At 36.4% G+C, this 15,598-nt stretch overlaps 1 protein-coding gene, 1 long non-coding RNA gene and 1 pseudogene across 2 annotated transcripts; 1 reads left to right on the top strand and 2 right to left on the bottom strand.

Moving 5' to 3' along the window:
* Positions 1-791: 791 nt before the first annotated feature.
* Positions 792-2,477, bottom strand: LOC123889004 (annotated as a pseudogene).
* Positions 2,478-3,577: 1,100 nt separating this feature from the next.
* On the top strand, positions 3,578-4,439 carry LOC123889006. The gene is made up of 2 exons (XR_006802414.1): positions 3,578-3,750; positions 4,172-4,439. It is a non-coding gene; the product is annotated as an uncharacterized LOC123889006 (long non-coding RNA).
* Positions 4,440-9,946: 5,507 nt separating this feature from the next.
* Positions 9,947-14,897, bottom strand: LOC123888652. Its single transcript, XM_045937766.1, has 8 exons — positions 14,100-14,897; positions 13,474-13,565; positions 12,694-13,391; positions 11,982-12,052; positions 11,594-11,683; positions 11,279-11,476; positions 10,903-11,044; positions 9,947-10,590 (listed from the first exon to the last, which is right to left on the bottom strand). Exons 1-8 carry the CDS (start codon positions 14,463-14,465, stop codon positions 10,427-10,429), a joined length of 1,821 nt encoding a protein of 606 aa, XP_045793722.1. The 5' UTR covers positions 14,466-14,897; the 3' UTR covers positions 9,947-10,426.
* Positions 14,898-15,598: the final 701 nt, after the last annotated feature.

Below are 15,598 nucleotides of genomic sequence, written 5' to 3'. Positions count from 1 at the left end.
GATGAGAGAGGAAGAAGATGGAGATGAGAAGAGGAAGAAGATGGAGATGAGAAGAGGAAGAAATGAAGATTGATTTAGGGTTTTATATTTGGGGGTTATTTTCTATTTTAGCCAATTTAGTCTCTCAACGGTTATCTACCTTTTTGATTTTTTTTTTTTACCTTCAATTTGATCCCTGCCTACGTGTCATCAATTTTGAAAAAGAAATGACACGTATTGGTCAATAAAGTCAACAAAACGGCCACATCAGCACTACCAAACGGTTCTTTGACGCAAACTAACGTCGGGGACTATTCTGACTAACGGAAGTCACTTTAAGGGATCTTAAATTGTTTTTTGATGATTCAGGGACTATTATGACAGCGAGTGTCACTTTCAGGGACCAAAGTGACAATTTACTCGAAAGGAAAATTTCAGTTTTTATTAACCAAAATTTTTTAGCACAAAAAAAAAAATTAGTTCGTAAAAACCGAATTACCCCTAAAGGCAAAAATGTCAGTTTGATTATTTTGTTTACAGAGAATTGACCTACTCCACCAGATTGATACATTCACAAGTCATTCTACAAGAGTTTTAAAAGATTTGTTGCAGACATTGCAGAAATTGATTCGGTACATATGCATTTTATTTATACTAGACTTGGATTAGATTTGATCATTTTAGGTATATACTCCAATCTTCTCTATAAACTAGAACATCGACCTGTGCGGTGCACGGGTCTGATTAGCCGTAAAATATATAATGATTAAATAAGATATGATAATTCCAATAATGAAAGATATATGAAAAAAGTTGAGTAATATTAAACGATAGTTCAACAATAATTTTGGATAAATATTCATACAAAGAAAATTATGTTATATTACGGAAGACTTCCTTATGGACCACATTCGAAGTCTTAGTTGTGTCTTCACTGTCGTCATCAATGATCAATATTTTTAATCCTTTTCTAGAAGTAACTCTTGAAATTGCAACATACAACTGACCATGTGAAAACACTGGCGACGGAAGATATATCCCAACATGCTTTAAAGATTGTCTCTGACTCTTATTAATAGTCATCGCAAAAGAAATCATTATAGAAAATTGTCTCCGTTTAAATTTAAAAGGAATTCTCACGTCAGATGGTGTCAGAGAAAATCTAGGTATGAAAATATGATCACCAATATTACTTCATGAAATAATTTTTCCTTCAAGAGCACGTTTTCTCAATCTCGTAATAATAAGTCTTGTTCCATTGCATAATCCTAATTTTTTATTCAAATTCCTTAATAGCATAACTCAAACTCCAATGTTAAGTCTCAACTTGTGATTTGGAAGTCTCGACGTAGAAATTGTGTTAAAAAATTCGAGAGTATGAACATCATCCACTGTTTTACCGTCTACATTTTGTGTGAGTGGAGTATCATAACTCAAATATGTTTTTTCTTCACCAGGAATTAAATCCAACATATAATCATTTATTGTGTCGACTATTGAATTTTTAGGAGCTAGTATAGCTCTATTTTGGAAATACGTTATATCGTTCATGTTTTGTAAAAGTTGGGGATAAGTGCTTTCAACGATAGAAGCAAGAGGATCACCTGAATTAGGAATCAATAAATCTGATGAATGTCAAGTTCTAAATCATCGTCGTTGTCATCTCCAATTTCTCCATCGCCAACACCCAAAACCCATTCAGAAAACAATCTTCTTTGTTCAACGTCTGCACTCGAAGCACCACCGAGAAGTCTCATGTTTTTACTCAATGTTAAAACTTCACAAAAATCCCAAAGAACCGAAGAATTAATAGTAGCATGAACAACTTCTGGCCTTGTACCTCTGGGTATTATTGGTAGAATTTGTCTAAAATCTCCGCCGAAAACAACAACTTTTCCACCGAAGGGAATGTGTTTATTTTTTCCATCAACAGACTTGAGAATATCTTTTAAAGTTCGATCAACAACTTTGAAATAGTGTTTGTGCATCATTGGTGCTTCATCCCATATAATGAGCTTTGCTTTTTGTATTAATAGCGCCAAAGGGCTTTTATGAACTATGGTACATGTTGAAAACTCGTCAACATTTAGAGGAATAAAAAACCTTGATTGTGCTGTTCTACCGCCAGGTATAAGCAATGCAGCGTTCCCACTTGAGGAAACTGTTAAAACTATCTCACCTTTTGAGCGTAATGCGGCTGACATGACCCTCCAGATAAATGTCTTTCCTGTACCTCCATAACCATAAAGAAAAAACACACCAGGTTTGTTTTCGATAACTCTTGTCGTGATTGTATCATATACTTTACGTTGCTCTGAAGTCATAGTTGACATCAATCTAACATGTTCCTCAGCTAATGATTGTCTGTTATAATTCAATTCGTCGTGTATTAAACTATTTTGTATATCAGGAACTAATGATGTGGCTGCTCTAGGCATTGAAGGATAATCTTTTAAATTCTTCCCACAACTACGTAACATCATCTCAATATCTGCTAGTGCATATTGAATCAATTGATCATCGGTTAATATTAAATCTGCAATGTTAAAATTAAAATAATGAATGTGATTAGTGACATGACTATGGTTGTGTTTGGTTGTATTGCCAAAAAAAAATTGATTTAGCATAATTTAGTTTGATAATAACTTTTCAAATCTCACATGATAATTATTCTCTAAATCTATGATCCGGTTGAAAAAAAATCAATGATCAGGAAAGACATAAAAATATTTCGTGATGAATAATATAGTCAACAATAATTTTGATATGATATACTTTTAAAATTGATGGTGCTTATCAATTATTGCACATAATTTTAATCACAATTGGTATACTTGCCATAATGGTTGGAAATATTGCCTTGCACTGAAGGCTTGCGGGTTCGAATCCTTGTCAAGACAAAATTGTATTATTTTTTAATAAAAATTGCAAGATAAAATGGAGGGAAAATAGGGAAAACAAATTAGGGATTAGAGTTTGCTTGTGTATACAAGCTTATAATATAAAAGATTTTGTATATCAGGAACTAATGATGTGGCTGCTCTAGGCATTGGAGGATAATCTTTTAAACTCTTCTCACAACTACGTAACATCATCTCAATATCTGCTAGTGCATATTGTATCAATTGATCATAAATAATGAATGTGATGTGATTAGTGACAAGTCTATGGTTGTGTTTGGTTGTATTGCAAAACAAAAATGATTTAGCGTAATTTAGTTTGATAATAACTTTTCAAATCTCACATGATAATTATTCTCTAAATCTATGATTCGGTAGAAAAAAATCATTGATCAGGAAAGACATAAAAATATTTTGTGATGAATAATATAGTCAACAATAATTTTGATATGATATACTTTTAAAATTGATGGTGCTTATCAATTATTGCACATAATTTTTATCACAATTGGTATACTTGCCATAGTGGTTGTAAATATTGCCTTGCACTGAAGGCTTGCAAGTTCGAATCCTTGTCAAGACAAAATTGTATTATTTTTTAATAAAAATTGCAAGATAAAAATGGAGGGAAAATAGGGAAAACAAATTAGGGTTTAGAGTTTGCTTCTGTATACAAGCTTATAATATAAAAGATGTCTCACAATCTTGCACCCTAGAAGCTAGAAACGATAGATTTATTTTAGTTTCGGAGATAGAAAAGGTTTTGCAGGTCTCCATGGTAGGATGTGATAGTAAAAGACACTCGACACTATACGCCGGAATCCCATGATACGCTGATAAGTCTAGGGCAAATCAAGCTACTCTTGATAAGGTATTTTAATTATTTCTCTATTCTCAATATATTGCATGTGTGAGTGTGTGTGTGTGTGTGTGTGTGTGTGTGTGTGTGTGTGTGTGTGTGTGTGTGTATCAGAACTGAAACTCACAATCTCAGATCATTTGTTGATTGCATTGTGATTAGTTTTTTAAATTTCTTTTATAGCATTGAGATTTGTTGATAGCATTTGTTAACAAGGAAAGCTTTTATGATCCAGTATTTAATAGCTTTTCTGCATTGTTAAAATCAATGGTTACACAGGGTATAATGGGTTTGTGCATTGTCTATGAATCAATCCTAAAGTGATCTTGAGTGAGGAGGCTTGTATAAAAGTATTCATTTTCTGTTGTCCAGAAGAAATTATGTAGGAGAAAAATTAATGAATATACGGTCTACTAAGTTCTTATAATTTCAGGTACGTGAGGTGAGTTCACGTCCGGAAAGAGCTGGATTGGGAGCAGCATGGCAAATTCAAATGTTGGCAGTGGGTATGTTTATGGAGCTGTAATAAAGAAGACATGCTTCTTTCATAGGCTTTGCATGATTTAGTGCTAAGGATTAGGATGAGCTTTTTTGTATCTATTATTTTTTGAGTTTCTTTGACCCTGCTAATGCAGTTGTCCTTGACAATTGTTGCTCAATTTTGTTCACACAATACTATATTATGTTAATTTGGTTTGAAATTATATATCGTTCTATAGTTATGTTTTGATTGTTGCTATTTATAAAATTTTGGTATATGTAACTTTTGAATTCTGGTTGGTATACAAAACAGAATTTCTGCATATAAGCAGAAAAGAAAAAAAAAAACTTATTAGGTCGGTCGGGTAAATAGTAACCGATTTAAAGAAAATGTTTTTAAGTCAGGTCAAAAACCGACTTAACATCTCGAAACTTTCTTATGTCTGCAACTATTAAGTCAGGTTTGGAGCTGACTTAAGAAGTCATTTTTAACCGACCTAACAAGTGTTTCTTAAGTCGGGTCAAAAACTGTCTTAACATCTTAAAACTTCTTATGTGTGCAACTATTAAGTCAGGTTCGAAACTGACTTAAGAAGTCATTTTTAACCGACTTAACAAGTGTTTTTTCCACTACTGCGAATATAAGGAATATCAGACACTAACTAAATTGAATACAGTTAAGTAAAGACAACTCAGTTGACTCATAAATACATAAATCATATTCAGACATGTATCAGAAAGACCATAAATTTGTCTACAACAATATTGCTAAATTAAAACAACTAACAAAGGTCCAATTCTGTATTCTTTACATTTGAATAAATCTAATTGAGAGTGAGAGTGTGTGAGTGCAGGGAAGAGAGTTAACAGAGAACACTAGCTCCGTTAAATATAAGGGACGTGTTTGTTAGTTTGGTAACAAAATACGGGAGGTTAGTGTCTAGTTAGAGGACGTATTCGTGTTATTTAAGAAGACTTGGGGGTTTAGTCCAAAAAAAACTTTTAGGGGAGGTGGGTGTAATTTAACCTAAATTTATTGAAATAAATTATGATAAAAATTATGGTACCACAAAAATTATAGGTCCCGTGGTGTGGAAAACTAAATCAAGTTCATGTAAAAAAAATAAAGCAATTGCGACCATAATCTTTTTTTTTTTTTTTGACATAATTGCGACCATAATCTTAAATCTCACTCCTTAATTATTTTTGTAAAATTTAAATTAAAACTTCAAGAGGGATTTGATCCCACTATAGATAGTAATTTCTTACTGTATGAATATAAAGGAATGAATAAAGTTGTATATTGCATTACTTTTAAGGGTTTACAAGAGGTGTATATATACACAAGTATAGTAACCTAATTGGAGTAAATTAAGGAACAAATATCTCCAACAATTAAGGTGATTGACTCTATAGACTTTATACAAATCCTAAAATAATAATGATAATAATTAAATACTAATTATGATTGATATCCTCCCGCAAGTTGGGCGACCTGGAAGAAAGATGCAACTTGGATAGTAGAAACTCGAACCGAGGGCGAAGCAGAGGCTTGGTGAGAATGTCAGCAAGCTGGTCGTTGGTAGAGACGAAGGAAACACGAAAACGGCCACGTTGAACGTTTTCACGGACAAAGTGATAAGCTAAGGCTATGTGCTTCATTCTGGAGTGGAAGACAGGATTAGCACTCAGATGTGTAGCACCAAGATTGTCGCAGTAGATGACAGGACCAGCTGTAGGAGTGTGACCAAGTTCAGTGAACAAAGAGAGTACCCAAAGGAGTTCACTGGCCGTGTCGGCCAAGGCTTTATACTCAGCTTCAGTAGATGATCGAGCAACCGAGCGTTGCTTGCGGGAACTCCAAGAGATGGGGGTGTCGCCAAGATAGAGCAGGTAACCAGTGGTAGAAATGTAATCATCTTTGTCACCCGCCCAGTCCGCATCTGAGTACGCATGAAAGGTCAGGGGAGCAGTCGCGGAGATGAAAATGCCTTTGTCGCAAGAGCCGGCCAGATAGCGAAGTAGGCGCTTGAGACCCACTTACAACCAACCAAATTTTGAGCAGAGGAACGACCAACGAGTTCCCAGGTGTTGTTGCGATGTAGGGCATCAAATTCAGCCAACATGGCGGAACGCCAGTCCGGATCACGAAGGGCTTGGGTAATAGTACTAGGTTCCATCGGGGATGAGGGACGGACATGGAGGTTGAGTTTGTGGATGGGTTTGACGATGTTGTTTTTGGACCGGGTGATTACCCCACCGCCATGGGGTTCAGTGGTCGTTGTGGGGGGAGAGGTCGTTTGTGGTTGTGGGAGCAATGTTGGCTGTAGGGAGGAAGAGGGGTCATTACTGGTCGTTTCATTGCTCGTTGTATTTGAGGACGAGGATTGGGATGTGGTCGGGGAGGAAATGCCAGACGGGGAGGGAGGCTCAACAAGTGAGATATCCGGGGATGTGGGATCGGTGCTCGCAGTAGGTGGAGCGATGGTCGGCAAGACGGGCAGTTGGAGTGGACCAGTCTGTGAGGTCGTGGACGTGATCGGTTGGGCCACCAGTGAACGGAAGGGGAATTCAGTTTCGACGAACTTGACATGGCGAGAGGTGTAAATCCGTCCAGTTGAAGGATCGAGGCATAGATATGCATGTTGATCAGCTGAGTAACCTACAAAAACACACATAGTAGACTTTGGAGCAAGTTTATGGTTAGCATAAGGTTTAATCCAGGGAAAACACAAACATCCAAAACATTTTAATTTATGATAATCCGGACTAATGTGGATGAGTTTAGAGTAAGGTGATTGGTGCCCGAGGATTGGGGTAGGGAGACGGTTAATGAGGTAGGTTGCAGTGGTCATGCCGTGAGGCCAGTAGGTGAGGGGAAGGCCAGCGTGGTGAAGGAGGGAGAGACCGGTTTCGGCAATGTGCCGATTCCGCCGTTCAGAGATGCCATTGTGTTCGGGTGTATGAGGGGGAGTGGTGTGGTGACTTATGCCATGAGTACTTAGAAAGGAACGAAGACCAATGTATTCGCCACCATTGTCAGTGTATAGGACTTTTATTTTGTGTTTGTAGAAGTTTTCAACTAGTGTTTTAAATTTGGGAAAAATAGATTGCACATCAGATTTTAGTTTCATGGGATATAGCCATATATAGCGAGTATAATGATCAACAAACAAACAATAGTAACGAAGACCATCAATAGATAAAACAGGGGAAGTCCATACATCAGAAAAAATTATTTCTAATGGATAAGTAGATGTAAGCGTAGATTCATGAAAAGGAAGTTTATGACTTTTATTAATTTGGCATGAATTACAATCTGATTGCGGAAATTTATTTGAACCTAAAGAAAAATGATGTTGAATAAATTTAAAGATGGAAGTTGAAGGGTGTCCAAGCTTGTGATGCCAGGAAGCAGAGGATTCCACTTGGACGGTGTGGGCGGAAGGTGAGGTCGTGGGCAACAGATAAAGTCCATTCACACAAGAGCCTTTATGGGTTGTTTGGCGTGTCTGCAAGTTCATGACATAAAAAGAGTTTGGTAAGAAAACAACGGCAGAGTTAGTTTGTTTGGTGAGTTGAGAAACAGAAATGATTTGTTGTTTCATGGAGGGAACATAAAGAGCATTAGACAAGGATAAATCATTAATTAAAAGTGTTCCAGAGTGAGAGATGTTTAAACCTGAACCATTCCCCATGAAGAGGGAGTCGGGGCCAGTGTATGGATGGTGAAGTGCCAGATTTGTAAGGTCGTTGGTCACATGATGTGTTGCTCCACTGTCGAGCAGAAAACCAGGCGAGGATGTGCCAGCAGTAGCGGTGTGGGCCTGGGCCTGGCCAGTGGTGCTCGGAGAAGAACGAGGAGGTGCGGGGACGCTGGGGTGTTGGGTCCGAAAGAGTTGGCAGTCAGCGAGGACGTGTCCCTTGATGTTGCACCATTGACATCGACCAAGGAATGGTTTGCGATCACCTGGGCGTTGGTTGGTCGGTGCAGGTGCCTGACTTGGTCGAGGCTTGTTGTTGGTCGACCTTGCCTGAGCGTGCAGCGCAGTAACAGGAGCAGGTGATTGGCGTTGAGCAGCAGCAAGAGAGAGTTCCTGGATGAGGAGCTTTTCGAGGAGATCATCAAAGGTGATTGGAGTGTCCCTTGCGTTGACCCCATCAATGACTGCTCGGAAACCGTCATCAAGGCCGCGCAAGACATGGTCGGTCATGTCCTCGACGGAGACAGCAGATCCGAGAGAGGCGAGGAGATCAGCGGTTTGCTTCAGAGAGTGCATGTAGGTCGTGATGGATTGAGTACCTTTCGAGGCCATCCGAAGACGTTCCTTGAGTTGTTTAAGATGACTGCGGGAGGCTTTGGCATAGGTGTTCTTGAGAAGCTCCCAGAGGTCGTGCGAGGTCTTCGTCTGGGACACCAAGGAGGCCACCTCGTCGGAAAGAGTGGTGAGGATGGCACCATAGATGAGGCGATCCTGGCGACGCCATGTTTGAAAAGCAGGGTTTGGTGATGTTACCGGAGGCGTTGCGGTGGTGGTGATCGTTGCTGTCGGCGCAGGGAACGATCCATCAGTGTATTTGAGGAGATCAAAACCATCAAGGAAGGCTTCTACCTGGAGTTTCCAATTGAGGTAATTGGTAGGGAGAAGCTTGGTGACACCGCTGAGGGTGATACACGAAAAGGGTTTGGAGGGTTCATAGGGGTTAGCTATGGAGCGAGAGCCATCGGAAGCCATGGGAGGCAAAGTGTGACGGCAAAGTGTTAACAGGGTAGGGCTGGAACGTTACCAACTAATACCATATAAAGGAATGAATAAAGTTGTATATTGCATTACTTTTAAGGGTTTACAAGAGGTGTATATATACACAAGTATAGTAACCTAATTGGAGTAAATTAAGGAACAAATATCACCAACAATTAAGGTGATTGACTCTATAGACTTTATACAAATCCTAAAATAATAATGATAATAATTAAATACTAATTATGATTGATAATGAATAACTAAATCAAACCTGTATAAAATGTAAACAAATTTGGACCATAATCTTAAGCCTCACATCTTAATTATTTTTGTAAAAAGATTCACTTAAAACATCCGTTGATTAAAATATCAATTAATTATTTTTGTTAATCAATTGAGATAATAATATAACATATTTTAATCTATTTTAATAAACATTTTTTATAATATGATTTTTTTCATTAAAATAAATAATAATGCCATATATGCAGTTGTATCTACATAGCATATGCCACATCATAAATGATTTGGTCACATCATTTAAATTGATCTCAAAATGGGGTGGGGGACCAAAAGTCAAAATAAAATAAAATAGGGGACCAAAATGTTGGTGTTTAAAAAAGAGGGACCAAAACTTCAAAAAATTGAAAATAAGTGAACCAACAAAACTATATTTAAGCCAAGAATCTTTATGTAAAAAAAAAAAGTATGCCGTTTTTTTTTTCTTCTGCAAAGTATATTTACACTCAGAAGATAGAACGTCAGAACACACATAAAATCGACACATTACCTTCAAGCAACTAGTCGTCGAACATATAATTACCTGATCGTCGAACACACAATGACAAATTCATTTCGATACATCAAGTTTAAGCAACTAATCGTCGGGCATACAACGCTTAACGAACATAAGTGCCAAGTAAACTACACTTGACCATCGTTCAAAAAACAACTATATGACCATTTGTTAGGTAAATCAGACCTAACGAACATAAATGTCGAGTAAAACTACATTTAACAAACAAATAGTCGAGCATACAATGTTTGACGAACACTAATGCAAAAACATGTTCAGAACTACTTTCCTTTACACAAAATACAGCACTAGCACTGGCTATACAAGATGTTGATCAGAAGAGCGACAAAGAATATGACAACAACAATCATCAAAGAATACCAGATGAAACCAAAATGTTGATCAGCATGCTTCTCTGTACATGCACAACAGCTTTCAATGCAGAAAAATAATTGGTAACGAATACTGTGGTTTTGAAGAGGTCCGTCCTGCATATTCTCCCACTTTCAAATTGCAAAAAGATTTACAATCATTAATTCCCTTTGGTAAGTTTTCAATCAAGAATTAACTTCCATTGTAAATCTACTACGTCCATGCTTGTAAAAATTAATGGGACGGTCTGATGCTCGTGCATCAAGGACTGCTGTTTGCTGTGAAGATACCTATGCTAAGTTCCATTGTTTTTTATTTGAGAAGAGTGATTAGATGAGGAAGATTGGAGCGAAGACTGCGCAGCTAATAATCTGTCCCTTAACATCATGTTATACTCGTATAAATTTTTGAGATTCTTTTGAATATCAGCCATGTCCATTTCAGAACTACCCTTGCATTCTGCATTAAATTTGTATTCAAGCTATAGGTATGAGAGGTAGCAAAATCACTATGTAACAATAGAGTAGCAAAATCACTATGTAACAATAGAGTAGCAAAACCAAAGTTCATTAGCATTATATCAACACAAAATATGAAGCCAATAAAGACATTTATGATGGGGAGATAGTGGATCTAATATCTCCGTTTCACTTTTGAAGCTGAGCAAAGTAACATTCAACAAAACTTATCTATCATGAAATGAGATTGATTTCAGTATCACCTAATTAGCATGCTGCTCAATAAATCTATTAGTAATTGATATGAACATACCTAGTGAAGGTGGAGGAGGAATAAAGTTATCATCAATAATAGATGATTTTTGAGATTGAGATGGTAGGAAATCTTTGCTTGAACCAACACTCTGCTCCATATTTGAATCATTCATAGATTGAAGCGGTATGCTGCTAAATGACTGGAAGAAAACATTCAAATTAATTATTAAAAAAAGCTTGGCAACAACCATACATTATAGTAAAACAACTAGCTACAAACAAATCATACTAACTGCTCCGGTCTCGAATATAAGCAATAAAAAAAAGATATGTTTAGACACTTATGAGTAACACCAACATCACATCTTCCCATGCGCGGGTGACATTAGAAATGGTGAACTAGAAAACTAACAAATATATAGTGACAGCTTTACCTTGTTGGCAGGTAAACTCGTTTTCTTGTACAAATTTATAGAACTTGGTTTGCCCTTCTGCCTTTGCTTACGTGAGGAACCACTACCATGAATAGAATGCAACATAAACCCGTTGCAACAAGGTTCCGTTTTAGATTTATTATAGTTGTCGTCATCCATTGTAGGAAAGCCATATGTGTACTTTACATATTTCCTCAACTGGTTAAAAGCATAAATTTTGGTCATATAACCAACAAATAAAAAAAGCCTTTATTGAGAATAAGGAAATTAATGTGAAATATGCAAGATGTTTTGAGATGGCAACAAAGAAATTACTTTGTCCCAATTATCTTGAGCTTTACGCCGGTTTCTAATTGACCGCAAAACACTATCCTCGTTTCTGAGCTTCTTTACCCTGTACTCACACTAGAATTGTAAAACAAGGTGAGGACGATATTGAATATACTAATGCAAAGAGCTAATGACTCAATCAGGCTATAAGCAATCAAACATTTGTGATGAATTGTTAGAATATAGAGAAGAATGTGCAGTCTCACAAGAAAATAATAATGTGAGCTGTATAATATAAAGGAATAATATATAGGACTGTGTCACAGACTTTTTACACAACATGAAAATATCAACTCCTATTGATTGAAACATCGCACAGTACTTTGATTAATTGAGGAATTCTAATTGAATATTATCGAGAAAGGAAGTATACCTGTATCAATAGATAGAAAAAAATGCCTATGCTAATGCAATACAGGCCACCGAGGTCTGCAAGGAAGCTCACTGCAGATAAAATAATGGTGAAATTATCAACAGTGTGCACAAAAACTGGATATTCAAGCAAACAGGTAATGAAGATAATGCGGTGTCTCTATTATCCCACAATGGTGTGATCTACGATCAAAATCTCTCCTCTTCTAGCTAGCTTTTGGAGTTGAGTTAGACACAGTTTATTTTCAATTCTAATATTTCTCCAAAGCAGTTAATATATGACAAACTTTTAAGACAAAAACTCTTGGCTCAATTGGTTAACCTTATTTAACTATTGCAAGTGATCTTGTCTGTAATCTTTTAATTTCGATCAGACCTACCTAAACTAGTACAAAATAGTTTGTTAGTTTGAAAAGCCAGTAATTTTGTAATGCAGAATGTAAACATAAGGAAATCTCATTTTAGAAACTAATATATAGCATGGAAGGACTTGGTCGTTCATGGTTGAACTTGATGGTAAAGCAGTTGACATAATGCATAACATGGAAGAAAATAGCTAAAGGCTGAAGCAAACAACAAAGTAACATGAGAAAAACAAACATTGAGGATTACAGAGAGAAAGGAATTTAAGAACTAACTAAATTTGGGATATAACATATTAGAAAAATTGCAGAAGATAGCTTGCATATACAAAGATATAGAAAGACACTTACCAGGACCCAAAATACTCTCGTTGTCAACCTCCACAACATAAGCAGAAAGAAAATTGATATACAATGTGGTGTTGACTAGTCCGTCAACAGAATTTTCAAGGGACGTTCGAAGTTGATTTGTATCGCGAAAAACTGAACCAGGAAGGAACTCATGAAACAAAGGCTGAATGAGCTTTAGATCGTGTAAATTATGGTATATTCGGGGAAACAGATTGAATTTTAAAATATTTGATTGCCTCCCTCTGAATGTAACTGGCCTATCATCAAAAGCACTTCCATTCTTTAGTGTTCCATTTACAAAACTGACATGCTTTTTAGCACTATCCATTGCAGCGAGATTGAATTCATAACCAACAGCAGTGGCAGGATTATTTGGGAGATCAACAAATTGCCATGAAATGTACATGTTATCGGATATGAGCTTGCAACCTTTACACTTGATTGCTATGGTTGGTCCCTTGCTGGAATTGTGACATGAGTAGTTTGCTAAAGTTGACAGAGAAACAACTCTTTCGTCAAAAAAACCCGGATTTCCAGTAACTAAATTACCGAGAGCACGTAGATTTGCACAGCTCATACTTGATACGGTTGTTATATTGAACTCCATGTCATTGAGAAACGAGGTTAACTCTGGTGCACTTGTTGCTCGTACATTATGAACCTCAATTGATCTCTTTGATATGATCTGGTATAGCAACCTGATGGAAATTGTAAAGTTGTCAACAAATTAGTTTTTGACGAATCGAATTTGACGCATATGGTAAGGCATCAGAAACTCACGCGGCAAATAAACCAATGAAAAGTATCCAACTTGCTATGGAGAAAGCTCCACCAAGTTCAGTTTTGCGTTTGGTTACTACTTTCTGATCATCCTACAAGAAAATAAAATGGCACTCCATAAAGTATTTTCCATACATATAGTTGACAACTGACAATAATATACATATTGCTTCATGTGCTTCTGGTAAACAGAATGGATTGAAAAGGATAATAGCTTATAATCTTGATCTGTATTCAAGGTATGCCCTTTCCAGTTCTGTTGTAATATTGACTTCGGTTAAGTTTCTAAAGCAACAGTGACAATCAAACCTACAAGAGTATGCATATATTGTAATGCTGATTCAAGAACAGCTGCAAGAAGTTGTATCATTGAAGCAGTTTAGAAGAAAAGGCGAATTTCAGATTGTAACCATAACAAATTCAAACTACATAGTCAATACTGAAAATGACTCTTACTGTAAAAAAATATATATATACAGGCCAAATTTATATGCAAAAAACAACTCTTCAGGCAAAATATATATATACAAATTTATGAACGAAGTTGAATTGTGAATGAATGGCATGAAGCTGAACATCATCAAGACTCATGAAATCAAATGAAAACAAAACGAAGTACTACTAACCAAACAATGCCTTGTAGCAAAGCAAATATCCAATCGACTAACAATCCACCTAAGTTTAAACCACACACCACGACCATCACCAAGGCTCATAAACCTAAGAAAAAAGCAAAATAGAAGCCAAGAGAGAAGCATAACAAATGTAGCCTCCAAGAACACAGCTTGTGACTGTGTAAATTTCTTGATGGTATCAAATCCAGGAAGTGTCTCTGGGAGTTTAAGAGCATAGAAGTCAACCCCAGAATCTGTTGTGATGTTTGAATTAGCATCAAATAGGTTGCAACTCTTTTCCACAGCATCAAGAACATGCCCTGGTAAGCAAGCACAAAGGGTACCATTGTAGGTGATTGAATTTGAAGGACAAGCCATTGAAAAATTGAGGTACCCAGTGAGAAAGAAAGGGAAAGATTCTAACTTGAAGTTGAATTTGGGTGTTTGGACATGAGAGATGAAATGGGGTTGATCTTGTTTGATGAATTGGTTGAAACAAAAAAAATCAAGATTTCACGACATAGCAACAGAACCAAAGCAACTATTGTTTGTTTTTAGGATTTTTTAAATTGTTTTTGTGTGAGTGAGAGAGTTCCTTAGCGCCGAAGCACCGGTGATAGATAAAGAAAAGAATTGAATTTTGAGTTGTTGTTGCTGTTTTTGTAGCTGGGTTTTGGAATTTGGGTAACTTTTGTTTCTGTTTTTGTATTTGTTTATGTTTTGTGTGTTTGCGTTGCGTGTATGTTTTGTATTGGTTTGTGCTATCTTTTTTGTGTTTTTTTTTTGCAAAGCAGTAGTCACTAGTCACACAGCACAGGTTGTTCAGAACTTCCATTAACTTTCTCGTTCCTCTCTCTCTCTCTCTCATCCCAAATCTTGATTTCCTACAATCATTTTCTCTTCTCTCAAAAGTCAAAACCACCCATCTCCCAACCCAACACTTCCCCGACTCACAAAAACAACTAATTCTCCCAAAAGGGTATCTGAATCTACCATCAAAAAGAATCTTTTCAACTCCAACTGATAAACCCAAAACATTTTTACCCGATTCTGTTTATGGTTGAAGTTTATGGTTGAAAATCTTGATTTTTATTTTCATGAATTTTTATTTATTTTTGAATTTTATGGTTGAAGTTTATGAAGATATATGAGTTTTGATTTTTATTTTTGTAATTATCGTTGAAGATCTGGATTTCTAGGTTGTTTGAATTTTATTTTTGAGTTTGGATTCTAGGTTTTTTTGTTGACAAATGCTAAATAGTGTTTCGGAGCACCTTTAAGCCCTTAAATAGTAAGTTTTTTATAGAATTTTTATGAAAATACGTAAAGTCAACGCATTGAAAATTGTAGTGTTTAATTTTTTGAATAAAAAGTTTCTTTTAGTGTAATGTTTAAGAGTGCCCCGGGTTAGCAAGACCCTTTTTTGTTTCCTCTGGATGATGAATGATGAAGATGAATAGGGAAGATGAAAAAAAAGGAGAAAGTTAGGTGTTGGTGGTTCAGTATTAGAT

The sequence above is a fragment of the Trifolium pratense genome, linkage group LG6 (assembly GCF_020283565.1).
Source record: "Trifolium pratense cultivar HEN17-A07 linkage group LG6, ARS_RC_1.1, whole genome shotgun sequence".
NCBI classification, from domain to species: domain Eukaryota; kingdom Viridiplantae; phylum Streptophyta; class Magnoliopsida; order Fabales; family Fabaceae; genus Trifolium; species Trifolium pratense.
Note: the sequence above shows the minus strand (reverse complement) of the source record. Positions and strands in the feature narration are given on the sequence as shown.

Coding starts and splice junctions, on each gene's coding strand:
- LOC123888652 (XM_045937766.1), bottom strand. CDS start 14,465: ATGGCTTGTCCTTCAAATTCAATCACCTACAATGGTACCCTTTGTGCT. Junction 12,053..12,693: donor CGAGAGTATTTTGGGTCCTG/GTAAGTGTCTTT, acceptor TTTTATCTGCAG/TGAGCTTCCTTGCAGACCTC. Junction 11,477..11,593: donor CTCAAGATAATTGGGACAAA/GTAATTTCTTTG, acceptor GCTTTTAACCAG/TTGAGGAAATATGTAAAGTA.